This window comes from Nelumbo lutea, chromosome 2, assembly GCF_056320005.1.
Source record: "Nelumbo lutea isolate HS-2025 chromosome 2, American lotus-T2T, whole genome shotgun sequence".
NCBI classification, from domain to species: Eukaryota; Viridiplantae; Streptophyta; class Magnoliopsida; order Proteales; family Nelumbonaceae; genus Nelumbo; species Nelumbo lutea.
The window spans coordinates 108784410-108809833 of NC_142685.1; the positions used below are offsets into that span (position 1 = coordinate 108784410).

Here is a 25424-nt window from a genome sequence, read left to right on the forward strand (position 1 = left end):
AATATATTGTGTGATTTAAAGCAAAAAAAAAAAAAAGAGCATAATTTTGAAACAAGAAATTCAAGAACGTTTGTTGTTTCAATTTTAAAAAACACGTACATTTACAACAACAACAAAAAAAACATGTTTTAATTTCCATGTTTTGATTTGCTAGAAATTCTCAACAAAGGAAAACAATTTACTTTGAAGAATTAAAATGTCCAATGCGTAGAGCAATAGAATTAGTTTTATGGCACCAGATGGTTTGTAATTATGTTAAAAGTTACGGTTAATTTATGTCTTAATTAAATAAGGTTATATACAGATGACATCATCTTGTATCGATGATTATCATATAGGACCCGTCCACGGTGGGTCCAGATCCTCTTTGTATTGACAAGTGGCAACTTATTCATTAGGAAAAGCTCTTCATTGTTCTGATTAGGAGGGAAACCCTCACTCTCTAACCACCATTCTTAAGAAATATATGAACAACTCGAACCAGTCAGCTTAATTAGGAAAAGCTCCTCACCGATTCGACATTTCTACTTACGTGCAACGTCGACGACGTAATACCAAAAAGCGAAGTCAACCTCTTTCACGACTTCGTCTATAAATGGAACCAACAACTTAGCTTAATACACAAAGTGAGGGAGCTCTAGCCTCTAAGGACCCGTAAAAAGCAAGAGAAGCCATGACTACCATCTATCCTCCCAAATTACAGCCAAAGATGTTGAATGCTCATCAGACAAATCATTCTGCCCGATCCCTATTTCTCCCGCAAAACTCTTTCATGGCGGCCGGAAAGCTCCCGATTAGAGCAGTGCCGACTAGACGTCAAAGGAGGAAGAGTTGTTCCGTTTGCTCATTTTCTAGTGACATCAGGGCAGTAAAAATTACAAAGGAGAAGGTTGTAACAGTTAATGCAGTTGTCAACGTTAAACTAACTGGTTTGTTGTCCAACCTGGGGCTGGGCAAAGTGGAGGACACCATCAACGATGTGCAGGGTGAAAAACTTCTTCTGGAGCTTCTGAGCGCGGAGCTCGACCCAAGTAAGTAATAACAAAAAATAAATGAGAATTATTTCTGCACCAAGCCTTAGCATTCTGCTTTGGAGGTTTATCAGCCATAAATAATACATTAGCTTCCCAAAACGAAAAAGCTAATTACAGAAGTCAAAATATCATTTAAAATGGAAAGCTGAGTCAAGTCTATCAGATCTCACTAACCCAGTTTCCAGAAAAACTTTCTGGTTTCTGGGTTTCTGGGTTTCTGCATTCGTAGTGTTTCCACCAGTTGTAGTAGTAAAGGGTGGCCTTAATTAGCTCACTGGTTTCTGGGTTTCAATCAAAGGGCATTAAGTTCTTGCTAACAGTTGTTTGTTTTGGTTATGTATTATGTTTTGATGATGAAGAGACGGGATTGGAGAAGAAAACAGTGAGGGGGCATGTAGACTGGGTAAGCCAAGATGGGGAGGATGCCAAGTACCAAGGCAAATTCGACGTTCCTACGAGTTTTGGCGATGTAGGAGCAGTTCTTGTGCAGAATGAATTTGGTAAAGAGATTTTCCTAAAGGACGTTGTTCTTGGTGGCATTTCTCAGGCTCCTGTACATATTGTCTGCAACTCTTGGGTTCATTCTAAGTCTGATAACCCAGAGAAGAGGATCTTCTTCATCAACAAGGTCACCTCTCTCTCTATCTCTCTCTATCTCTCTCTCTCTAATTACTATTATCAATTGTTATTGCTGTCAAGTTATACTTTAATAAATGTATTTCCTCTATATTATATTCCTAAATACCGCTAGGATTAGTGTTAATAAAAATTAAATTCTACCCACTAATGTTGAAGGACCTTGGCTTGTACTGATATTGTTGAAAGAAATTTGTCTTATTGGCTTAAAAAAAAAATCCTAGGACACAGGTTTAGAGGCAATTATTGAATTTGGATCTGGTCCTCACAGTCCCTTGCAGATGTGATTCGAAAATATCTATGCATGAATAAAACCAAACAAGTATGGAGATATTATCAATGAATGGTTGAAAGGGAAACTTACATTATCATGATGATGCAAGTTGACTGGGTTAACTCATATAAAAGCATTTTTTTGTTAAGCTCAGTTTGAAAGGAATACAAATACAATTGTAAAGTGTAAAATCTTGAATTTTGTATTATTTTGTATGTATTTATATTATACATATTTGTATTTGTACTCCTTTCAAACTGAACCTTAAAAATAATATAATATAACAGGGTTGGGCTTAGAGTCTCAACCTTGATGACCAAGAGCCCAAAACTTAAAATTCGGCCTTGAATTAGCCATAAACTCAGCGTGTGCAGATCAGGTTTTACCATTCGGTCCATCCCACCTATTTTTGTTGTGCATTAATTGCATAGAAAATGGCATCCATAAAATAGAAGGAAGAACATAGCCTAGCTGGAAGCTGGAACTCAGCCATATTACAGGATGATCAAATAATTCATTAGTTTTCTAGTTCAATGAACCTTTCTGGTTTTAGTTTGATTTGGTTTACTATTTGAACCAAATTGGATGAAGGGAAAATAAGTGTTTAATCAGTTTTTCATATTGTCAAAGCTTTTTTTAAGTTGTTAAGCACTTTGTAACTTTGGTTCTTTTAATTGTGTCATCCAGTCCTACTTGCCATCACAGACACCAAGTGGCTTGAAGACACTAAGACAGAAGGAACTCGAGAGCCTACGTGGCAATGGAAAGGGAGAACGAAAGACTTTCGACAGGATATATGATTATGACACGTATAATGATCTTGGGGATCCAGACAGTAATGATGACTTGGCACGACCAGTCCTAGGTGGCAATAAGCATCCATATCCTAGGCGTTGCAGAACTGGCCGTGAAAAGACCAAGAAAGGTATATGAATTTTGGGCTTATAGCTTTACCATTCAACGTTACATGGTCCAATTCCATAGATCTTAAAACACAAAATGAGCTCCCACCCAATATGGGTCCACCAGTCCAGTCCAGCCTTGTTTATTTTAGCCGAAAAGAAAGGTTTATTGGGCCTTCATTTTCAGGCACCGAGATGGGCCTTCCCCCATCTCTGTTAGTTATACATTGAGGAACGATTAGTTATTCCAAACCCCTGCCCAAGTCTGCTCTTTATTGTTTCAGAGTTTAGTATCTAGGCCCAGCCAGGGGCCAATCCCACATCAGTAATGCTGTCAACTGACTCCAAAAATTCAAAACCTGATTGGATTATCTCATATTTGGATGATCCATTTACATAATCAGATTGAATGCAGATTTAGCGCCCCCCCCCTCCCCATCCCATCGATTAAAATCAAAGTAATTATTTTATGATATATATATATACATATATTGATTTAATATATAAAATTTATAATTATATATAAATATAAATATATACTATAAATTCAATATTTATATTAGGTTATATTATATAAGTTTTTATATCTTTAATTTCTTTTTTTATTTATAAAATGAAATGGGGCCATATTATTATGTCAGTTTTTATTAATGGAATCGCATTTGGATGTTGATTAATTTGATCCAAATCTAACCTGATTACAGACTTACATCAGTCTGAAAAATTAGGGGTTTGGTCTAAGCTCAGTGCTTCAAGCCTGCAATATATATTATATATTTAGTGTGTGTATGTATTCGTTATTTTATTTTATATCAAATAAAGTGTAACATGAATTTTAAATACATATTATGTGTTATATAATATAAAATATAAATTTTATATTGACCACATTGACGTTGCAGATCCATTGTCGGAGAAAAGGAGTAGCAACATGTACGTACCAAGAGACGAGGCATTCTCCCAAGTGAAGCAACAGGAATTTACAAGTGTAACAGTTTCATCAGCACTGAATGGGTTGCTCCCTTTGATCAGAGGAGCCCTTGTTGACACCAACCTTGGCTTCCCTACCTTCAAGGCCATCGGCGAATTATTCGACAAAGGGGTGCCCATTCCTTTACATGAAAATCAAGGGCTATTAGAAACAGTGGTATCAAAGGTGACTGATATTAAAGATGACCTCTTACGCTTTGATACCCCTGAGTTGGTAGAGAGTAAGTCTCTCTCTCTCTCTCTCTCTCTCTCTATCTCTCTCTCTCTCTAGATCTCAAGCATTTTCTGCTTTGCAGGGGACAATTTTTCTTGGTCCAGGGACGAGGAATTTGCTCGTCAGACTCTTGCTGGTATCAACCCCTGTAGCATTCAGTTGGTCACGGTATGATACACCAACCCCTTTCCACCACATAAAAAGAAATTGGACAAATCATAAATTCCCACATAAAATAGTAGACTTAAATAATTGTGCAGGAATGGCCATTAAAGAGTGAACTTGACCCTAAGATCTATGGTCCACCTGAATCTGCAATCACAACTGAACTTGTGGAGAGAGAGATCAAGGGAATCATGACGATTGATGAGGTAACACCTCTAAAGATGATGTTATTGATGGAATACTACTATGAAGAACAGATAAAACGACTAATAACATACTTTGTGATTCTCTATATGCTTGCAGGCTTTGCAGCAGAAGAAACTTTTCATGCTAGATTATCACGACCTACTCCTGCCTTATGTGAACAAAGTAAGAGAGCTAGAAGGGACGACTCTCTATGGGTCACGCACTTTATTCTTTCTTACCCACGAAAATATTTTAACACCCATAGCGATTGAACTCACTCGGCCACCCACCAATGACAAACCTCAGTGGAAGCAAGTGTTTACGCCAAATGGGGATGCCACCAATTCTTGGCTCTGGAGACTAGCCAAAGTGCATGTACTAGCTCATGATTCTGGTTATCACGAACTCGTCAGCCATTGGTAAGATGCGTTGTAGTCAGATTGAAATCTTCCTCTAAGAGCAGAAGAATTAAATTAATACTCAACTTCATGATCCTCACTCAAAATGAACATATATAAGCCCAAACTTAAATGAATTAAACTCCAAAATGATAGAAGAACTAATGCTCAACTTCTGTTACTTTATCTTTTTTAGGTTAAGGACACATTGCTGTATGGAGCCTTACATAATCGCATCAAATCGGCAGTTGAGTGCGATGCATCCGATATATAAGTTGTTGCATCCCCACTTCCGATACACCATGCGCATCAATGCTCTTGCTCGAACAGCCCTCATCAATGCAAGTGGGATAATTGAAGACTCCTTCTCCCCAGCTAAGTACTCAATGGAGCTTAGCTCTGTTGTCTATGACAAGTTTTGGCAATTCGACAAGCAGGGTCTTCCAGCAGACCTAATTAGCAGGTAAACTGAAAATGATGTCAATTTATGTTTAATCTCCATTGAGAATGGAGTGGTATTATTTACTCTAAAATCTTATACTATCTATTAATGTAAGCATAGAGATAATTCTAACTGATGAACCAACTTCACCAAACTACTAGGGGAATGGCAATAGAGGACCCAACAGCCAAACATGGTCTGAAGCTAACAATTGAGGACTACCCATTTGCAAGTGATGGCCTCCTACTGTGGACAGCCATAAAACAATGGGTCAGTGACTATGTCAACCACTACTACCAAGATCCCAACCTCATTGAATCAGATCAAGAGCTCCAGGCATGGTGGACGGAGGTCAGAACCAAAGGCCATGAAGACAAAAAGGATGAGCCATGGTGGCCTGTCCTCAAAACTCAAGATGATCTTATTGAGATATTGACAACAATCGTCTGGGTTGCTTCTGCTCATCATGCCGCTGTCAACTTTGGCCAATATGCATATGGAGGTTACTTCCCTAATCGACCAACAATTGCTAGGACTAATATGCCTACTGAGGACCCTACAGAACAAGAATTGCAGCAATTATTGAAAAAGCCTGAGCTCTCACTCATGCACTGCTATCCTTCACAACTTCAAGCAGCACTGGTGATGGCTGTCCTAATCGTATTATCGACTCATTCATCGGATGAGGAGTACCTTGGAACTCAAAATGAGCCTTCATGGACAGAGGATCCAGTGGTAAAGAAGGCATATGAGCAGTTCAATAAGAATTTGAAGGAGGTCGAAGGAATTATTGATGCTAGAAATAAAGATCTCAAGCTGAAGAACAGAACAGGAGCTGGTGTTGTGCCATATCAGCTTTTGAAGCCATTTTCTAAAGAAGGGTTGACAGGAATGGGAGTTCCCAATAGCACTTCCATTTAGTTTAATTTAGTTTTCTTTTTATTTTTTATGTGTAGTGTTTATAATCTTCATTTAATTCGTATTGTCATAACAAGCATGTAGGATTTTAATCTTATTGGAGATTAAACTCAATGAGTGTTTGATCGATTAATTACATATACACATGCATTTTGGAAAATGGATTTAATATGACCCAAACCAATTTGAATCAGCTTTTGAATACGAGAAGATTATAGAGTGATACAAGTTTTGAATGCAAGATCCTAGGATCAGAAACTTTTTAACTTGAGAAATTCATTTATGCTCTGTTTGGGAAGAATGCAAATACAAATATATTCAATGCAAAAACAAATATATTTAACTTAATTGGTGATTTGGTATTTTTCAATTTCTGTTTTCATCTTTGTTATTATTTTCTCAAGGAACAAAACATATTTATGGAAATACAAGCTCAGTTAAAGAATTTGAAAAAGAAAATTAACCAGAAATCAAGGAGCATCCTGACAATTTGTATAAAGCATGTCAAAAAAATATTAAGATGAAGCACAAAAATACCTTGCACCTAAACTTCTAAAGGTCTAAAGTAAGATCCGTCCTTAGAGAGCCTTGAGTCCAAACCTCATAAGAGCAAAACTCCTTACTTGTTCAGAGCAAAAGTAATATGCATTCTCCCTATCACATTGGGGCCTAGAAGAAACAATTTTTACCAGAAAAAGAAAGAAAAGGAAAGAGCTTTTAAACTAATAAAACAAAGTTGATAAAATTGGAAGAAACCAGCCAACCATTGAATTGTAAGAGGATGTCAAATCTTTAATTTCATTTGTCTCATGTACAGAATACAAGGTTGATACCTGCCCGAAAATGTCACTGCTTTAAAATTAAACCATCCCAAACCTTGACCTAGCTAGAGAGCTGCCTGGTGACTGGTTGGACACCGTCATTTTGCGTATTGCAACATGTCTCTTGACAGTTATCCACATCCAAATGGACTAGGCCCATTCCAATCCGATGAATATTTGGACCATTTTGGGATCATCCAATCCAACCCGATTCAATGTTAGGATCATCCAATTTACTCAAATTGGTTTTTTAATTTAGATTTGTTCTAATCCAAATCTGATCCATTGACATCTGTATTCTTATCTTTTATCAATGGGCTGGGTATTGGTTCTTTCTGATCCAATCCAATATAAATCCATTTCAGATGGACCAGGTCCAATCCAATCCAACAAATACTTAATTTTGACTATTAAGTCTGGACTGGTCCAATTCAATATCTTATCAGTCGGTCAATCCATCCAAATTGATTTCGATTTGAACAGGGTCCAACCCAAGACCAGTTCATTGATATCCCTACTAGTACCTGGTCAGTGCTGTTTGGGTCAATGGTGCACCAGTTTGCCCATTGGGGTTAAGAAATTGTTTGAGAACACTGATTAGGTTGTGTTTGGTACTGTTGATTTTCAATCTGCAATGTTCTGAGTTAAAACATCATTTATATATACTTGAAACATAAGGGTCTGTTTGTTTGCTGAGAAAATTGGACTGAGAAAGGATGGGATGAGAAATGTTGGGATGAGAAAAGAAAAATTTATTTTCTCAGTTAGTTTTAATGTGTTTGTTTGCTGAGAAAATTTTTGTGAGAAAATCCACTTTCTAGTGTTTGTTTGCTGAGAAAATTTTTCTCAACTAAGAAAATGCATGTAATTTACTTTTATGATAACTTGCACCCCCCAAATGTATGACACATATGATTGAACTTGCCACGTGGCATGATAGTGTTAATAAACTTGCTCATTCAAAAATTTTACTTAAAAAGAGTAAGAAATGCTTAATTATTTGGACCTGCTCATTCATCATAGAATTTGTTCATAAGCAATGTACTCATCCATAAAAAACCTGTGCATGCATTCATAAAATAGTCTACTAGGAACTAAAATTGCTCTATTATTTGGACCTGTTGATACATCAAAGAATTTGCATTCAATAACATATTTCATTCAAAAAGTCATACATACATCAATAAATCATTTGAATTTGTCTTTAACCTGTAATTAGTTCATCAATGCCAATAGTTCAGCCTATTCATTCCATGTAGTCATAATCATCCATATACCAAAAAATCCATTTGTGGTAAAATATAACCATTCATTCCACCTAATACAAGTAGATTGACCATAGCAAAAAAAAAAAGGGACAACAATCAAATTGCCAATGCATCCCCAAAAAATATACAAAATGGACGCAAAGGCTCAACCATCAAAACAAGTTTTTGTCATATATAATTAGTACCTAGTTTGTTAATAAATGTGAGTTATAGTTTAAGACTTTTATCCATCCCTTCAATATGGAGGCCCTAACTTCATTTGAAGCTATGCCTTCCTCAAATTTGGCTCCACTCCGTAAAATGTCATAACTCGACTTTCAGACTTAGCTAAGAAGTCACATGCTTTCATCAAAAATGCCACTGAACATCCTTCTAGGCTCATAACATCGGCATACACCTTTTCCTTGCTAAATAAACCAAACCCTCTCTCAACTGCAGATGCAAGTTTCTCGAGATGTGTAGCAATGTTTTGCACTTGTTCAACAACAATTGCAGCATATGATTTCCGTTTTCCTAAAACTCTTCCTTCTGCAAAACTATTTCCCTCCACCGGCTTTGCTTAAAGGTTAGGATCTCCAGAATTCTTAGCCTCATCAATGTCATCAAACACATGCTCAACATTCGGTGTTGCACTAGTGGCAGTTGCAGAAATTGCACCTTGCTTATTTAGCTCCTTGGTTGTAAATGCACCATTTCTAGTCACTTGATCATTTCCACATACCAATGCCAATTGGTCATAGTTTGGAATGCTTTTTCGTCTAAACTGCTTTGCCTCTGGATGTGCCTGTTCATTTACCATGGGAGTTCCATAATAAGTCACCTTTCGTACTAATAAGTCATCTTTCATATAATTTGTAAACCAAGTGTTTAAAGTATAAGTGTTCTTAATCTATTTTACCTCAATATATGTAGCCCAAACATCAGGTGTTGCATCTATTGTCTCGGTTGAATCATTCCACGCAAAGCCACTTTGATTCAAAAGGTTTTGTAATATTACAAAATTCCGCTTGATTGTTTTCAGCCTATTTCGTATGTATCCTTGAGTACATTCAACTGAAAACTTAGTGCTAATAGCACATGCCGCTGCAGTGTAAGCCAGTGTTTTGAAACTTTTGTCAACCTTGTTTCCAAGGTTGACCTGCTCAGCAAGTGTGTCAATGAGTAAATTATCCATATCCTGTGTCCAACTCATATTTGTTTTTCCAGTCTTGTTTTCAGGCTGAGAGCTAGAAGAGTCCATTTCTGTTTCATGCCAATCAAATGAATAATGCAAATCAACAATATATATCCATAACACCAATTAATACAAGGTATTTTTGTATAAATAGCAATAGACAATTAATAAAATCAAACATCATAATTAGTTAAAGAAGTGAGTGCACACAAAAAAAAAGTTATACAACAAAAGTTATATTATAAAGAAAGTGTTAAACAACAGGAAGAAATTAATGTCGAGCCCTAGATCGATATAAGACATAATCAACCCACATTTGGGTAGCTATTTCTTCTCTGAGACGAGTTCCTTCCCTTGATTGTTCATTTCTACTAGCTCATTGAGATAGTTGGGAGATTTGTGTATTGTCTGCTCTATCATCATTTAAATCATCAATTCCTACATCATCCTCAGTATCAACTGCTTCTCGATCATACTGACGCATGATGAAATCATACGGATTCACACCCATGACATGGTTGTGTAAGATGCAGCATGCAAACACAATCTTCACCTATGACTTAAAAGGGTAATGTTGCTGAGATACCAAGATTGGAAAGCGTTTCTTCAATACCCCAAAGATCCGTTCAACGACATTTCTAAGTGATGAGTGTTGAAGGTTGAACAGTTCTTTTGGGTTCTCAGGTTGATGTGCACCCTATTCCTTTAGATGGTATCGTGTGTTTCGATATGGTGTAATGAACCCCGTCTTTAATGAAAATCCTGCATCTACAAGATAATATTTACCTATTTAAAATATTAAAAGTTAGAAAACACGTACATACTTAACTATTAAATAAAAATGTCTCTTGTGAGATTTTATTACTACCTTGAGGGACCTCTAATTTATGCTCTCTCCTCAGAGCATTGTTAAGCATATGAGAATCCGATGCGGCACCCTCCCAACCAGGTAATACATATGTGAACAACAAATTGAAAGTGCATGCAGCAAGGATGTTTTGTGTGGGATAAGATTTACGACCTCGAAACCTAGCAACACCAGTAGAAGGGACTTTCACAGGGAGGCGTGAGCCCTTGATTGCCCCAACACAATCTGACCAGTAGATTTAAGTTTTTTATTAATCATTTTTTGGGTGTATATGTCATAAAGAAGACTTTATCACTTAATTACCTTGAAATATGGCCAAAAATCATGTCGATTTCTAATTTCTGGAGGTGTTTCAGTACCACTTGGTTGAATCAAGTACCTATCCTCCAAGCTCAACAAAGCATTCAATACGTTGTTGAAATGACAGCTCACAGTCTCACCAAACCGACTGAAATGAAAGCCCATTGTTCTATTCCTAACGTTGTGTGCCAATATGTGTAGGAAGCGTGCCACTTGTTCTTCTACCGTGCACCTCATTGTATCATGTATTCTTCCTGTCTCATGAATAATCTTGCATAGCCTTGCAAAGGCTGCTTTCCCCATTCTCAATTGGTTATTACAATCTATTTCTTTTTGTCCATATAATCTATCCAATAAATCCCTTCGTTCAAAATCCCAGTTCACGAATGGTTCCCTATCAATATAATCCACATCTTCTTGCAACAATGAAAATGTAATTGCAACCGTAGCAGTTGTAGCCCCAATAATTGCATAAAGAAAATTTTGATCCATCTATTCATAGAAAATAACAAATAAATAAATAAATAAATGAGTTGGGGAATTCATTCTAGAATGCCTATATAATTTACATGCTGGAAAAGTAAATACTCTATTTAATGACTCAAATACCAGTTAGGAAAACTAAAGACTCAAAAAAAGCTTCAAAATTTTACAACAATAATCACACTACCCATCAATATATATTTAGAAAATCTCAGATCTGACATGTCAGCTCCTATATCACTTCCTTTTAGAAAAAAAAATTATATCTAAAAATAAACAATTATCAATATTTTTGGCATATGAAAGTATGAATATGAAGAATACACCCTCAAACAAAGATTATAACTCCACTCCCTTCTTTCTTGTATTCTAAAAGAAAGGAAGCAATAAAACACACAAAAGTATAAGAAATACAAAATAATTTGTAGAAAACATTTGGACACATCTCTAATATCATATATTCACCATATAAAACAAAAACAAGTGTAACAAATAAGTAATTTTTATAGACAAACAAGTGACTGATCGTAGGAGGCTACCTTGGAGCTAGATTGTATGTGATATATCAGATTATATATACTAACTTGGGAACATTGATACAAATTTTATTGTATTTGCATCTCTCAAAGTTTTGATCTATGGTCATACAACATGCAATAACCTGAAACAAAACAGAGAAGCATGCAATAGCTATGCTGAAGTACTGAAAAAGCTTTTACATGTTTATACTTAATGATGCTGAAATCAATGAACAAGGCTTGTGACTCTGAATTTTAGTCTAGGTATGGTGATTGATGAATTGAGTTTATATAAGTTTCTGGTAGGGGGCTTAGGGAGATCAGAGTTTTAGTCTAGGTATGGTGACTGTTAGAGTTGGGAGCTCTGGTAGTAAATGGGGTTTCTGAGACATTAAGGCAAATTTTTGGTAAGAAGAGGTTCTAGATGTTACAGAATCTGAATTGGAATGGCTAGGTTCTTTGTTTTGGTTGTCAAGCCCTAGTTTTAGATTTTTTTTTGGTGTGTGTGCATGTGTTCCAGTGGGATTGATGCAATTGAATATGTAGAATTTTGTTGAGGCTGGTTAGTTGAGGCTGACCATTCTGTTACAGCCATGTACTTTAACTTTTGAAACTAATAAAATTTTTACTTTCACTGATAAAAAAAATGTAGAATTTTGCTTAGTAAGGGGTGTGGGTGAAGAGAGTGCTCTTTTCCTTTGCTGAGGGTGATATCTTATCGTCGGGCTTTGTTTTTCTTTTTTTTTTTTCTTTAATGGATAACAAAATTATAATAACAAGAAAAAAGAATGTACAAGTGATACAATGCCCCAGATACAAGCAGTAGCATTTGGGACAAATAAGCCCTTTTAAGTTGTAACCCAATACACTTGCTCCCTATTATCCCTTGTCTGGCTAAAGAGTCAGCCAAACCAGGCTTTGTAATTCCTCTTACTTTTTCTTTACCATGCAAGAAAAAAAATGTTGATAAGAAAATAGATTTTGGAACAGAAACATTGCTTTTTATACATCTACACAATGTCATATCGTTCAATATCTTTTTTTATTGCTTGCCAAAAGATCTTTTACCTCATGTCCGTCCTGTAAATTATTTTTTCAGTACATTTTCTGTTAGTACAAATTCTCTGGTTATTATTGCACCAAAAAGAAAAATAAAAATATTCCTTCCATATCCCCAACAAATAAGTATTACTACAGCTAACCACCTTGTAGCAACTGACAACCTAGACTATCATGCAGTTGGCAGTTGGTAGGGGCACTAGCAAGCTTGGTTGATCACCTAGACAAAGCTCTTATTCACAAAATACCTCTCTATCTGATCAAACAATGCATATCTCAGTATGAAAACAGTTGGGTATTTTGACACTAATTTAATGCATTACCATGTAATAAAGACTTTTATTAATAAAGTGCCAAATTGATTTTTTTTTTTATTAAAGAAGTTTAATGGTGATGGTTATGCTACAAAAAACTCCTCTCTATTAGTCCCACCTCACAAAAAGGAACCATAGCTGATTAAAAAAGAATCCTCAACTGAAAAGTATTCCCAAAAGTCTCCTGCATTGTTCCCTTTCCAAAACCAGTTCTGCCCCATAACTGATGTGTTTCCATGTAGCAAAGTTCGTATTATGGCCCCACAATACAAATACCAAGGTTATCTATCTCTCTAAGCTACAATAGACTCTCCACCCTTGTCCAACTTTCTTCCATTGCATTTTTAAGTATTGCATTAATTGATGTCAATTTCAAGAAAAAAATGATTTTGGGACTACAGTTTCTTGATCATTCATTGAAATATTGGTTCCTTCACAGCTCATCCCAGCACCCATCTATTATGCAGTCATAAAGACAGAATATAAAACATCTAAGTGCAGGTCATTTTCGATTTGTTTTATCAGAGTGGCTTTATTAGGAAAGGAACCAGAAACTTACATGGCTTGGAGGTATATGTTTTTCATTTAGAAGGTCAAGCAAAAGGGTGCCAAAGTTGTATATTACACTCTCAGGTGTTACTCTTCCTACAGCATAAAGACAAGAGGTCAAAACCATGTATGATATACATAATTCAAATGATACTTCAATATGAGAAGCCATATGAATTAGCAAATGAGAGACTCCACCTATGTGAAATCAAATTTCCATAAAAATTAGGAAATGAGAGATTTACCAATTAGATTGGTTGAAATCATGTCATTGCACTTAAGATCACATTAAGTAACTAGCAATAGCAACAGTCATGCACAATACCATATAAAAGAATAAGATAGAAGAATAACATGTAGTTCTATGTAGTTCTAACATAAAGCAAGTTGCTAACATCATTACATGAACTTGGAATTCCAGCAACTTATACCAAACATTACATTGCATGAATTGGAGATCTTGTAATATTGAGCTAATATTTTTTCAAGGAAATAGCTAGAGCTTGCACATTACATGGAGCCACCCCGAATGCATGGCCAATAGGTTATAATCCTTTTTTCCAAGTTACTAAATTAAGTGTGGGCAAAATGCATGCAGAACACTATCCACCATGCACATATTGGCACAACTAGTCGTACTCATAACTAAATCTCCTGCTACCTTCGCCCAAGGCACTTCCAATTTCAGACCCAAATCCCTAATTCACTTTTAAAGATAAATATGATCTCCACCTGACTCTAAACCTTTGAACCTCTAGACGCCAGATCCTCTAACCTCTGTATTTATGTTACCTAAATAAGGCAAGGAATGATTGAATAATATGTTGAATGCAAAATACACACTAAAAGTGAAGCTGTTGGCACAACATGGAACCCATGATCAGTAATCCAAATACCCAAGATCTATGTTCCACTTGCTCCATCTCCCTTCAATATCTTCAACACAATTACTATTCTATCCCTGATCAAGAAATACCACTTTTAACTTCTTTCAGAGGGTATAGCAATGGTGGATTGAAGCCCACCAGTCCCAAACCTCATCAAACTCAATTTTGATTGCCATAGCATGGGTAATCCAGAAAATTCTGGTATGGGAATTTTTAGACCCTCAAAAGTCCTTTTAAGTCCTTCCAAATGCCACATGTGAGAGCAAAGCAAAGCATCATCTACAGGATTTGATAAAAAGAGCATGGCTTCTATTTCCTTATGAAACTAACTAAATCAATGTGATACCATGCACACTAAAATTGTTTACCATTTAACATAGAATACTATTCAACAGGAGCTGACCCACACAAGCCACTGGTACCTTTGAAGGTCAATCCTTGCTTTAGTAAAACATCCACTGTTTGAACTTTACCCCTTGCTGCAAGCCATAAGAAAGAGACAATCTCTGAGGGAACCTGAGACTTCCGAAACTAGGATCAGGCCACTAGAGTTTAGATTGACTTGAACCTCCTACAAACTCCCTAATAGTTTTTTTTTTTTATAATTAACTCCCTAACAGATTTTGGAGTGCATCCACCTCCCAATCATTTAAGTTTCCTTCGATACCTGGGGAACCAAACTAACTAACCATTAACAAACTCCAAGAAATCCCCTTACCTCACCATCTCTGTTAAAGGCAATGGAGAACAAAGTCAGAAAGGCCTCGGCTAAAGGCTGATCTAAACACCAAATGTCCTTCCAGAAGTAAACTCTACTTCCCTCCCCTACTTAAATTTTATATGTCTTTGAAATAGAGGAAGGTGCACCACAATACCTTTCCACACACTAGTGCCATGGGAAAGGTGAGAAGGGAGAGCAAACCAACCCAGGAGCTACCATACTTACCCTCAATTACTTGCATCCATAGCCGTTTACAAAGCAAAGCATCATTCACCCCTCTCAACCTCCTCACACCCACACCCCCACAATCCTTGGGAGTACAAATGGAATACCATAAAACCAAGTGTAGCTTCTTGTCCTCTCTAGGACCTACCAAAGGAGATCCTTTCTTAATTTCTCTAGTGTAATAGCCACAAAGGCGAGTAATGAAAACAAAGAGAAGTAATAGGTAGGCAAGCTAGATAGAACACTGAATTATTCATGATTCATAAAAACCAAAAGAAAATAATGTAGCAACATAAAAAAGAAAAAATTACGTTGCAGAGAAAATGTTTAATGCCTTCCTAATTCCCTACAAATTCATTCATTGTTATGAATTTTCTTCTCTGGCAATAGGATAGATTTCAAATGACACATCAATTTTGAAGTTTGCTTGTTGCTACACAAACAATTTTGAAGCAATAAAACACAAGGGGTTCTTAGAGCTTGGGGTGCAAGGTAAGGTACAAGGTGAAGTACTCTCAGAGTTCTCCATTCATAAAACACTATATAAATATGAATTTTCAAAGCAAGTTTGAAAAGGAACCTAAGCATGTTGCAAGTTTACATGGAACTTGACTTTGATAAATAAAAAATGGCAAGGTTTCTTTTTTTTTCCTTTTTCTTTTTCTCAATGATTAGAATGCTAATTCATTTTCCTTTTGTTTTGATACAGGAAGCACATAAGACAATATTTACATTTTACTTCCCAACACCATCCCATTGAATAAAATTATACAATCTGAACAATGCAATCAAGTTTCAGCATGGATTTGATCATATCAGAACTTACATTAGACTCATATTGCTTTGTCAAATCAAAGAAACAAGTTTTATCCTTTTGACTCAACAAACAAAGCTTGTTAGAAAAAACTCTGTATTTGTAAATGCAAATATTCCAATTTAAAGACACTTTATTTAAAGGGGAAAACACATAAAAATATTGAAGTACATGAATAGGATCAATGGTTCAAAATTATTATTAAACCAAATTGCATTTTCAAATGTTTTTAGCTTTTCTTTCTTCCCCATCTACCTCTCCCTACAAAAAGAAGTTAAAAAAAGTATATTAGAGTAATAGGTTAAGATAAGATATGAATGCTAGTAGCCTAGTATGCAATATCAACTGTTACCAGCTTTACTAGAATAGCAAACCTGAACCTACAGAACTTCCTTACATTCAGAAGAGACTTCTCAAATAAGATAGTTAATTCGTTTTACCAATTTGATCAGCTTAAAATCAGGTTTTTGATTTTTTGATAAGAAATTCACTATCATTAACTAGATTTGACTAGTACTAACTCAATCAGTGTAAAGTTGTACTTGAGTAATTTAGACACAGTAGCTCACCAAAACAAAATAATCCCCCCCCCAAAACAAAAAAAAAAAAGTGCTAAGGTGTTTTTAGAATGATAAGAAATAAGTGTTACAAACTCCACTAAGTGCACCTTGATTAGAAATACTCAAATCCTATGTTGGAGAAAAGCAAAAAGGCAGAACAACAAATAAATGAATAAAATCACATAAACAGATAATAACATCCTTCTTTAGAGAGAAAAAACAAAACCCAAATATCTTATACCTGCAATAAAATGAATCCAAACCCAAATATCTCCCATCGATTTCTTAAACAAGCACCTTATACCATCACAACTCAAACCATCAAAAATACCCTAAGCACATGAATAATTTCTAACTACATTTAACCTTCTAACATACCCAAAATCCCCATTTCTATTTATAATCATCAAAATCCCCATTTCTTCGATTCAAAGAGAGAAGATGGTTTTTCTATCTCAAGATTTTGGCTCGGATCAACAATGACATCAAAAAGAAAACACAAAGATGGTCGGAGAACACAGAAAGGTAACTCAAGATTTCTTCGCTAAGCAAGAACCATGGAACGAAAAACAACAAAAAAAGGGTAGAACAGGACCGCTAGAGAGAGGGATTCATGGATCTTGTGTTACCATCCACAGAGATCGCCGGAGAAGCTACCAGAGATATGGCCATTGGAACAATGGCTTCGAAGGGGAGACGAGCTTGTCGACTTCTTGCTCTGACAAACCCGATAAATTTTCTTAGACTTTTCTTTTCTCACCGGTGTCACACCAAAATGGTGCGATCCCGCTCACTAAATTTTGGGAACCCGCGTCCCTCTAGTTTCTCATCCCAAAACACTGTTTACCAGTAAACAAACACAAGAAAGAGAGAATCATTCGGGAATATTCCCTTTTCTCATCCCTTTCTCTGCAAACAAACATAACCTGAGAGAACTAATTGTATTTGAAATTTTGAATCTATTTGCTGAGAAATGTGAATTTGTCAAAATCAGCACCAAATCATTCATGGTGATGAGACTGTGCTTCTCAAAGTAGGAAATATCAAATTGATGTTTGAACAAAGCACTTTGTGAAATTCCTTCAACCGAAGACGTAAGATCGGCTCTCTTTTCTATTGGCCCTTTAAAGGCCCTTGGACTAGATGGAACCCATGCTTTGTTCTACCAGAATTGTTGGCCTGAAGTGGGAAATTTATCCAAGATATTTTTCAAAATCCTAAAAAAACTAAGGAAATTAATCATATAAACTTGGTTCCCATCCCCCAAAGGGAGAAAGTGGAATCGGTGAAATGATCTTATTGGGAAACCTACCTGTATTGGAGATCTCCACGTATCCTTCCTGTGTTGGGAATCTTCTTGCTAATTGGTAGTTTCCTAGATGTATTTGGATAGTAGTTCCCTAGATTTCTTTGGGAACTTGTAATTAGTAATTTCCTACTGCAACTGAATCTACTAAATTCAGGCATAGGAATTGTATATATATAGGATGTATCATGCATAATGAGAGACACAATTTCCACAAGGTTTTTCATGGTATCAAAGCCATAAACGGGAGCGAGAGGTCTGTTTTCTAAGAGCTGGAGATCGGTAGCGGTAGTGACATTGCTCGGGCCAGCAAAGTACAGACTTTGCACTCCAATTTCCAGTTCAACACTTCGTCTTCCGCAGTCCTCACTACGGTGCTCCCAAAAACCAGAATCCAGACTCGAGACTTCCATCGAAAATAGAAAGAAGGGAAGACTCTTCGTCTCCCTCATTCCTCATGCGGCTCTTTTAGAATTTAGACTTCAGAATTCCATTCCAGACTTTCCAGTTTAGCAGTTACCAGTTGGACCAATTCCACTGTTCGTCTCATTGTTTGTTCCAGACTCCAGAGCAAGAGCAGACCAGACTCCAGAGAGACAGAGATCGAGAATCCTCCCAAGGTTGCAACTGGCGGTTCCGAGTTCCGAATTCTGACTTTCGCAGTTCAGACAAGAACTCTGCACTCAAGCAGAGTTCTTCAGTTCTTCTTCTTCTATAGTCTTCTTCCAACAACGGCGAAGTTTTCTTCTACAATCTCCTACAGTCTTCGGTTTTCTTTTCTTTATCGAAGGATCGGAATAGTGCACAACAGTGTGAACTAGCAAATCAGAACGCGTCTCGATGGGTTTTCCACTATGTCAGGCGGAGGTGAAGACAGCAGAAAAGGCGCAGAGAAAGACACGACTGTCTTCTCGCTGTACTACTTGCATCCGTCTGACAACCCTAGAATGATTATCTCACCTGTTCAGTTAAAAGGTGAGAACTATGAGGAATGGGTGAGATCCATGAGAAACGCCCTCAGAGCAAAGAGAAAGCTCGGGTTCATTGACAGAACATTGAGCAAACCAACAGATGACTCGACCGATATCGAAGATTGGTGGATGGTGAATTCAATGCTGGTTGCATAGATTTTCAATATAATCGAACCAACCTTGCGATCTACTATATCATATACGGAGAGCGTGAAAGACTTGTGGGAGGATCAGTGACAGAGATTTTCTATCGGGAATGGATCTCGAGTCCATTAATTGAAGGCTGATTTGGCTGCTTGTAAACAACGGGGACAAGCAATGATGGCATACTACGGGAAGCTGAAGGTCATGTGGGACGCACTGGCAGATTATGATCCAGTTCCCGCGTGACGTTGTAGCGGTTGCAACTACAAAATTGCGACCATACTTGAAAAGATGCGAGAAGAAGAGAGGGTACATCAGTTCTTGATGGGCCTTGACGACACAACTTATGGCACCGTGTGTTCGAATATTTTGAGCATAGAGTCGTTGCTGAGTTTGAACCATGTCTATGCAATTGTCATTCAAGAGGAAAGGCATCAAAGTATAGCCAAGAGCAAAGAAGAACGAAGTGATGCTGTGGGTTTTGCGGAACATGTAGGTGCTGGTGCAAAAGCAGCTGCTGCATGTACAAAGGATAAAAATGTGAGTTGTACACACTGTGGAAAATCCAGACATGAAGCAAAGAACTGCTTTCAGGTGATCGGATATCCAGAATGGTGGGGAGATAGACCACACTCAACCGGGAAAGGAGCAGGCCGCGGGGGAAGTGGTTCGGGCGTGGGTGCCGGCGGACAAGGACGAGGAAACAAGGCAAGAGCAAATGCTGCCCAAACAGCGGGAAGTGAGACTGGAGGACAGAAGGTTGGAACCACAAATGATCATGACTGTAGCGGGTTTTTAGGGCTGAGTGGAGATCAATGGACAACACTTCTCAATATTCTGAATTCACATAAATCTGGTGAAAGACTTTCTGGTAAGAAAAATTCTACTGATTGGATAATTGATTCCAGGGCGTCGCACCATATGACTGGAGAAATTGATTTATTGATTGATGTTTGGAATATTACACCGTGTTTGAAGTAACTTCCCAATGGGAAGCAAACTACTGCAGTGAAGGAAGGGACTTTGCATTTGGGTGGAAATATTTATTTACATCATGTGCTTTTTGTACCAAGAATGAACTACACCCTTATTTTTGTAGCTAAATTATTGCAAGAGATAAATTGTACTGTCACTTTTACTGACAAGTTGTGTGTGATACAGGACTCAACCTTGAGGACTCTGATTGGAGCGGGTGAGCAGTGTGATGGGGTCTATCATTTTAGAGGAGCAACATCGGTTCAGGCAAATAGAATAAGCGGAATGAGTGAATGAGAGTTGTGGCATCGCAGATTAGGGCATCCGTCTAAACAGATATTATCTTCTCTTCCTAAAGTAGGTAAATTAAACAGTAGACTTAAAAGAGATAAGCCATGTGATGTTTGTTATAGAGCAAAACAAACTAGGGAAGTTTTTCCTGAAAATAAACATAAAGTTGATGATTGTTTTTCTCTAATTCATTGTGATACATGGGGTGCTTATAAAGTACCTGCCTCTTGTGGTGTCATTTACTTTCTAACCATTGTTGATGATTATTCCCGTGTTGTGTGGGTTTACCTGTTACTTGAAAAAAGTGAAGTAGCACATATTGTTGAGAATTTTTGTTCCATGGCAGAACTCCAATTTGGCAAGCAAGTCAGAACTGTTCGAAGTGATAATGGAACAAAGTTTAAAAGCCTGAAATCATACTTCGAGACTCATGGCATTCTGCATCAAACTTCCTGTGTTGGAACACCCCAATAGAATGGTCGAGTGGAGAGAAAACATAGGTATATTTTGAATGTTGCGAGAGCATTGAGGTTTCAAGCAGGTTTGCCTGTTCGTTTTTGGGGGGAGTGTGTCTTGACCGCCGGATACTTAATAAATAGGACACCTTCTTCCGTACTTGGCGGGAGGACTCTGTATGAGATACTGTTCGGGACAACACCTCAATACGAGCAAATAATAGTGTTTGGTTGTCTCTGCTATGCTCATTGGAGTCCTCGAGATAAGGATAAGTTTGGAGCGAGGAGTAGGAAGTGTGTTTTTGTAGGCTATCCCTACGAAAAGAAAGGTTGGCGTGTATATGATGTTGAGAGCGGTAAATATTTCATCTCCCGTGATGTAGTCTTCCATGAAAATGTATTTCCATATGCCGGTGATTTAGAAGTAACTTTTGAAGACAACCCCCAGGCAATTGCGGCCGTAGTTGATGATGATGTTTTTCATAGCCATAGAGGAAATAAAGCCAGGGGAAGTGACGAAGACAATATTTATGCGAATGATAGGGAAAGCTTTCAAAATACTAATAAGAGAGAGGAGGAGCAAGGCAATGGAGGGGGTGTGCAAGAAGTGGAAGTTAATGGCGGAGAGGACGGAATTAGTGTGGATCCAGCACCACAAACAACACCAGAAGAGCAACTTGGCAGGGGACATCGACATCGCATGCCATCTGTTTTATTAAAGCCTTATGTAACCTACATTGATCAATGTTTGAAAGACCCCATTCACACTCAAGCCAACTCTGAGTCAAAGTCCTCAGGTACGACTCCCTATCCCATAATAAATTATGTGAAATGTACTAACTTCTTTGCTAGACATCAAGCTTTCTTAGCTGTAGTTACTACAGGAGCCAAGCCTATCAGTTTTTCTGAGGCAGTAAAAAGTGAGAAATGGAGAGAAGATATGAGGAAGGAAATCCAGGCTCTGGAGGATAATGGTACATGGACATTGAGAAACCTACCTCCCGGATAAAAGGCAATAGGGAGTAAATGGGTTTATAAGATCAAATATAATTCAGATGGGACGATTGAGCGGTATAAGGCGCACCTAGTTATTCTCGGGAATAGACAGGTTGAAGGGTTGGATTACAATGAGACTTTTGCTCCTGTGGCCAAAGTGACGACAATCCAAAACTTCTTAGCCGTGGCGACCGCTAGGAACTGGGAGTTGCATCAGATGGATGTACATAATGCTTTCTTACATGGGGATTTGAATAAGGAAGTATACATGCAATTGCCACCAGGCTTTATATCTAAGAATCGAACAAAAGTGTGCAAACTGAAGAAATCTCTCTATGGACTACATCAAGCTCCTAGATGTTGGTTCTCGAAGTTAACAATGGCCTTGATACAGTTCAGGTTTGTTCAATCGTATCCAGACTACTCTTTGTTCACCTATTGCAAACACAATGTTCGTTTGCACATGCTAATATATGTTGATGACCTGATTGTTGGGGGAAATAATATTGTTGCCATTGTAAAATTCAAAAAGTATCTCCATCGATGCTTCCATATGAAAGATTTGGGTCCACTCAAATATTTCCTAGGGATTGAAATAGCTTGTGGCCCTGAGGAAATATTTTTGTCTCAACGGAAATATGCCCTAGACATCATCTCGGAATGTGGACTCTTGGAAGCCAAACCAACATCCGTGACCATTGAGCAGAATCATCATCTTGCACTAGTAAAGGGCGCTCTAATGGAAAATCCAAATCAATATCGACGATTAGTGGGATGGTTGATCTACTTAACCATTACACGACCTGAGCTGTGTTATTGTGTTCATATCCTAGCTCAGTTCATGCAAAGTCCATGACAAGAACATTGGGAGGCAGCTCTGCGCGTAGTGCGTTATCTGAAAGGATATCCGGGACAAGGTGTATTGTTCCGTTCTGATAGCGATTTGCGTCTATATGCCTATTGCGACTCTGATTGGGCAAGCTGCTCGTTGACGCGACGGTCGTTGACTAGTTATTTTGTTCTGCTAGGGTAGTTACCGGTTTCTTGGAAAACAAAAAAACAACATACCGTGTCGCGCTCCTCTACAGAAGCCGAATATCGTTCGATGGCTGCAACAAGGTGTGAGCTGAAGTGGATGAAGAAACTTCTTTTGTCATTTGGGGTGGTGCATGATGAACCTACGCGATTGTATTGTGAAAAACAGGTAGCTTTGCACATAACCACGAATCCAGTGTTCCACGAGCGGACAAAGCATATTGAGGTCAACTGTCATTTTGTTCGTGATGAGCTACGGCATGAGAACATTGTTACTTTCCATGTTCAAACCACAAAGCAATTGGCTGATATCTTGACGAAGGCTCTTGGAAAAGAGAAATTCGCATATTTCCTTGGAAAATTGGGCATTCGGAATCTGCATGCGCCAATTTGAGGGGGAGTATTGGGAAACCTACTTGTATTGGAGATCTCCACGTATCCTTCCTGTGTTGGGAATCTTCTTGCAAATTGGTAGTTTCCTAGATGTATTTGGATAGTAGTTCCCTAGATTTCTTTGGGAACTTGTAATTGGTAATTTCCTACTGCAACTGAATCTCCTAAATTCAGGCGTAGGAATTGTATATATATATAGGATGTATCTTGCATAATGAGTGACACAATTTCCACAAGGTTTTTCAGATCTAAGGCCTATTGGATTGACTAATGTCACCTATAAAATTGTAATTAAAATCATTGCCATTTGCCTCCAGAAGTATATAGGCTCTCTCATCACTCCCTTCCAGAATGCCTTCACCCCTGGAAGGCAGCTCTATGACAATAGGATCATAGCTTCAAAGGTTCTGCACTTCTCCCCCAGTTTTGCTCTCTTATCAAAGCCTGTATATCCACAACATTATACTCAATTCTAGTGAATGGGGAGTCTGAAATACCTTTCCAACCTAAGAGAGGGTTGCGGCAAGACTACCCCCTCTCTCCATATTTATTTATGCTATACATGGACCTGCTGTCTAGATTGCTAACTCGTCAGATGGATTCTAATTCTCTCTATGGAATCAGGCTAGCCTAGAACTATCCGAAAATTAATCATATATGTTTTTCGACGACATATTGATTTTAGGTAAGAGTTCAGATCAGGAATTGAAATTCTCACAGTTAAAAATTCTTTGATGCATTTTTGTAGGTGTTGGGACCAGGAAATCAACTTTTCAAAATCTTCTATTTACTAATGCAATAATACCTTTTGAGGAGAAGTTCCCATGAAATCCACCCTCACAGCCATTTACTTTTCCATTAATACCTTTCAAAACCTGCTATTTACTTATGCAATAATCTCTTTCGGAGAGAAGTTCTCATTGTATTGTGGATAAATACAAAAATAAACTTCAATCGTGGAAAGCCAATTGCCTATAACACGTTGGACGGGAAGTTATCATTAAATCCACACTCACAGCCAATTTCACATCTCCGCCCCACAACGCCCCATAGCACATCTCCCTCATGTATTGGGAAAATCTCTCAGTGATGACATCATGGGGAGTGGTACTATCATTGGGAGATGTTCCCCATACACGGCCAAGATGTGTTATGGGGCATTATGGGGCAATTCCTTGTGGGGCGAAGTTTACATCTACCTTCAGGCTTGGCAAAACTTCTAGCTACGAAGGAGATGGGTGTATTAGGAATTCATGATGTTTCCACTAAAAACAAAGTGATTATCATGAAATTATCTTGGAGATTCCTCAAAGAACAAAACAGGCTCTAAGCACAACTCTTGTACCAAAAATATTTGGGCACACAAAATTCTTTTTGGAATATTAAAAGGAGGAATTCAGATTCTATCATCTGGCGAAGCATGTTGGAAGTCACAAATGAACTGATTAAGGATACTAGATGGATCATTGCTAATGGCTGGCAAGTTAATATACATGCAGACCCATGGATTCCGAATCTTATCATCAGCCAAGATTTGAACCAGTCAAATCTGAAAGTTGCATCTTTGATAAACCATACTACTAGCAGTTGGAACGCAGATCTTATCCACTCAATGTTTGATGAGGCGACTGCAAATTAAGTGTATTTTGTCTATTGAATCGAAGGTTGTTCTCACCCTGTTGAACTCTCAGTCTGAGGTTCCTTGGCGAATTCACTCAACTATAGCCGATTGCAGGGTGCTTCTATGCCTTATTCCTCAAGCCTCAGTGTCTTTCACTCCCGCCTGGAGGCAATAAAGTTGCACACACAATAAAGCATGGTTCAAAGTGTGGATACATCTCTGCGTACAGGCAGAGGCGTATTGGTACTTAGATTTACATAGAATTATCTTTTTTAGTTTCTTTTTTTTTAACTTTGGTTTTTTGGGAGTTAAAAAAGGATTTTTTTATTAAAAAAGGGTGGGATCCTGAAACAGGTGTTTCAGAACCCAAAAGATATGATACGATATGCCTGATATGGGGCATATTGTATTGATTTTTTGAACCTTGCTTGTAAGGTTTCTAGACCACTTACCTAGTGTTCTCCTCCTGAATTCTTGTTGCCTGTACTCAACCTTGATTTATTACATAATTGAAGCC

General features: G+C 37.6%; 2 protein-coding genes across 2 annotated transcripts; one reads left to right on the top strand and one right to left on the bottom strand.

Moving 5' to 3' along the window:
• The first annotated feature begins 595 nt into the window (after positions 1 to 595).
• LOC148872661 (linoleate 13S-lipoxygenase 2-1, chloroplastic-like) lies at positions 596 to 6330 on the top strand. Its single transcript, XM_088969820.1, has 9 exons — positions 596 to 1031; positions 1394 to 1662; positions 2632 to 2869; positions 3749 to 4057; positions 4133 to 4218; positions 4311 to 4421; positions 4519 to 4820; positions 4996 to 5262; positions 5403 to 6330. The coding sequence occupies exons 1-9, from the start codon at positions 674 to 676 to the stop codon at positions 6160 to 6162; spliced, it is 2700 nt and encodes an 899-aa protein (XP_088825946.1). The 5' UTR covers positions 596 to 673; the 3' UTR covers positions 6163 to 6330.
• A 2477-nt stretch (positions 6331 to 8807) lies between these two features.
• LOC148872662 (L10-interacting MYB domain-containing protein-like) lies at positions 8808 to 9488 on the bottom strand. The gene is made up of 2 exons (XM_088970155.1): positions 9147 to 9488; positions 8808 to 9032 (listed from the first exon to the last, which is right to left on the bottom strand). The coding sequence occupies exons 1-2, from the start codon at positions 9486 to 9488 to the stop codon at positions 8808 to 8810; spliced, it is 567 nt and encodes a 188-aa protein (XP_088826281.1).
• Between the last annotated feature and the right edge of the window lie 15936 nt (positions 9489 to 25424).

Coding starts and splice junctions, on each gene's coding strand:
- LOC148872661 (XM_088969820.1), top strand. CDS start 674: ATGACTACCATCTATCCTCCCAAATTACAGCCAAAGATGTTGAATGCT. Junction 2,870..3,748: donor CCGTGAAAAGACCAAGAAAG/GTATATGAATTT, acceptor TTGACGTTGCAG/ATCCATTGTCGGAGAAAAGG. Junction 4,219..4,310: donor GTAGCATTCAGTTGGTCACG/GTATGATACACC, acceptor ATAATTGTGCAG/GAATGGCCATTAAAGAGTGA.
- LOC148872662 (XM_088970155.1), bottom strand. CDS start 9,488: ATGGACTCTTCTAGCTCTCAGCCTGAAAACAAGACTGGAAAAACAAAT. Junction 9,033..9,146: donor TTTGGGCTACATATATTGAG/GTAAAATAGATT, acceptor GTAAATGAACAG/GCACATCCAGAGGCAAAGCA.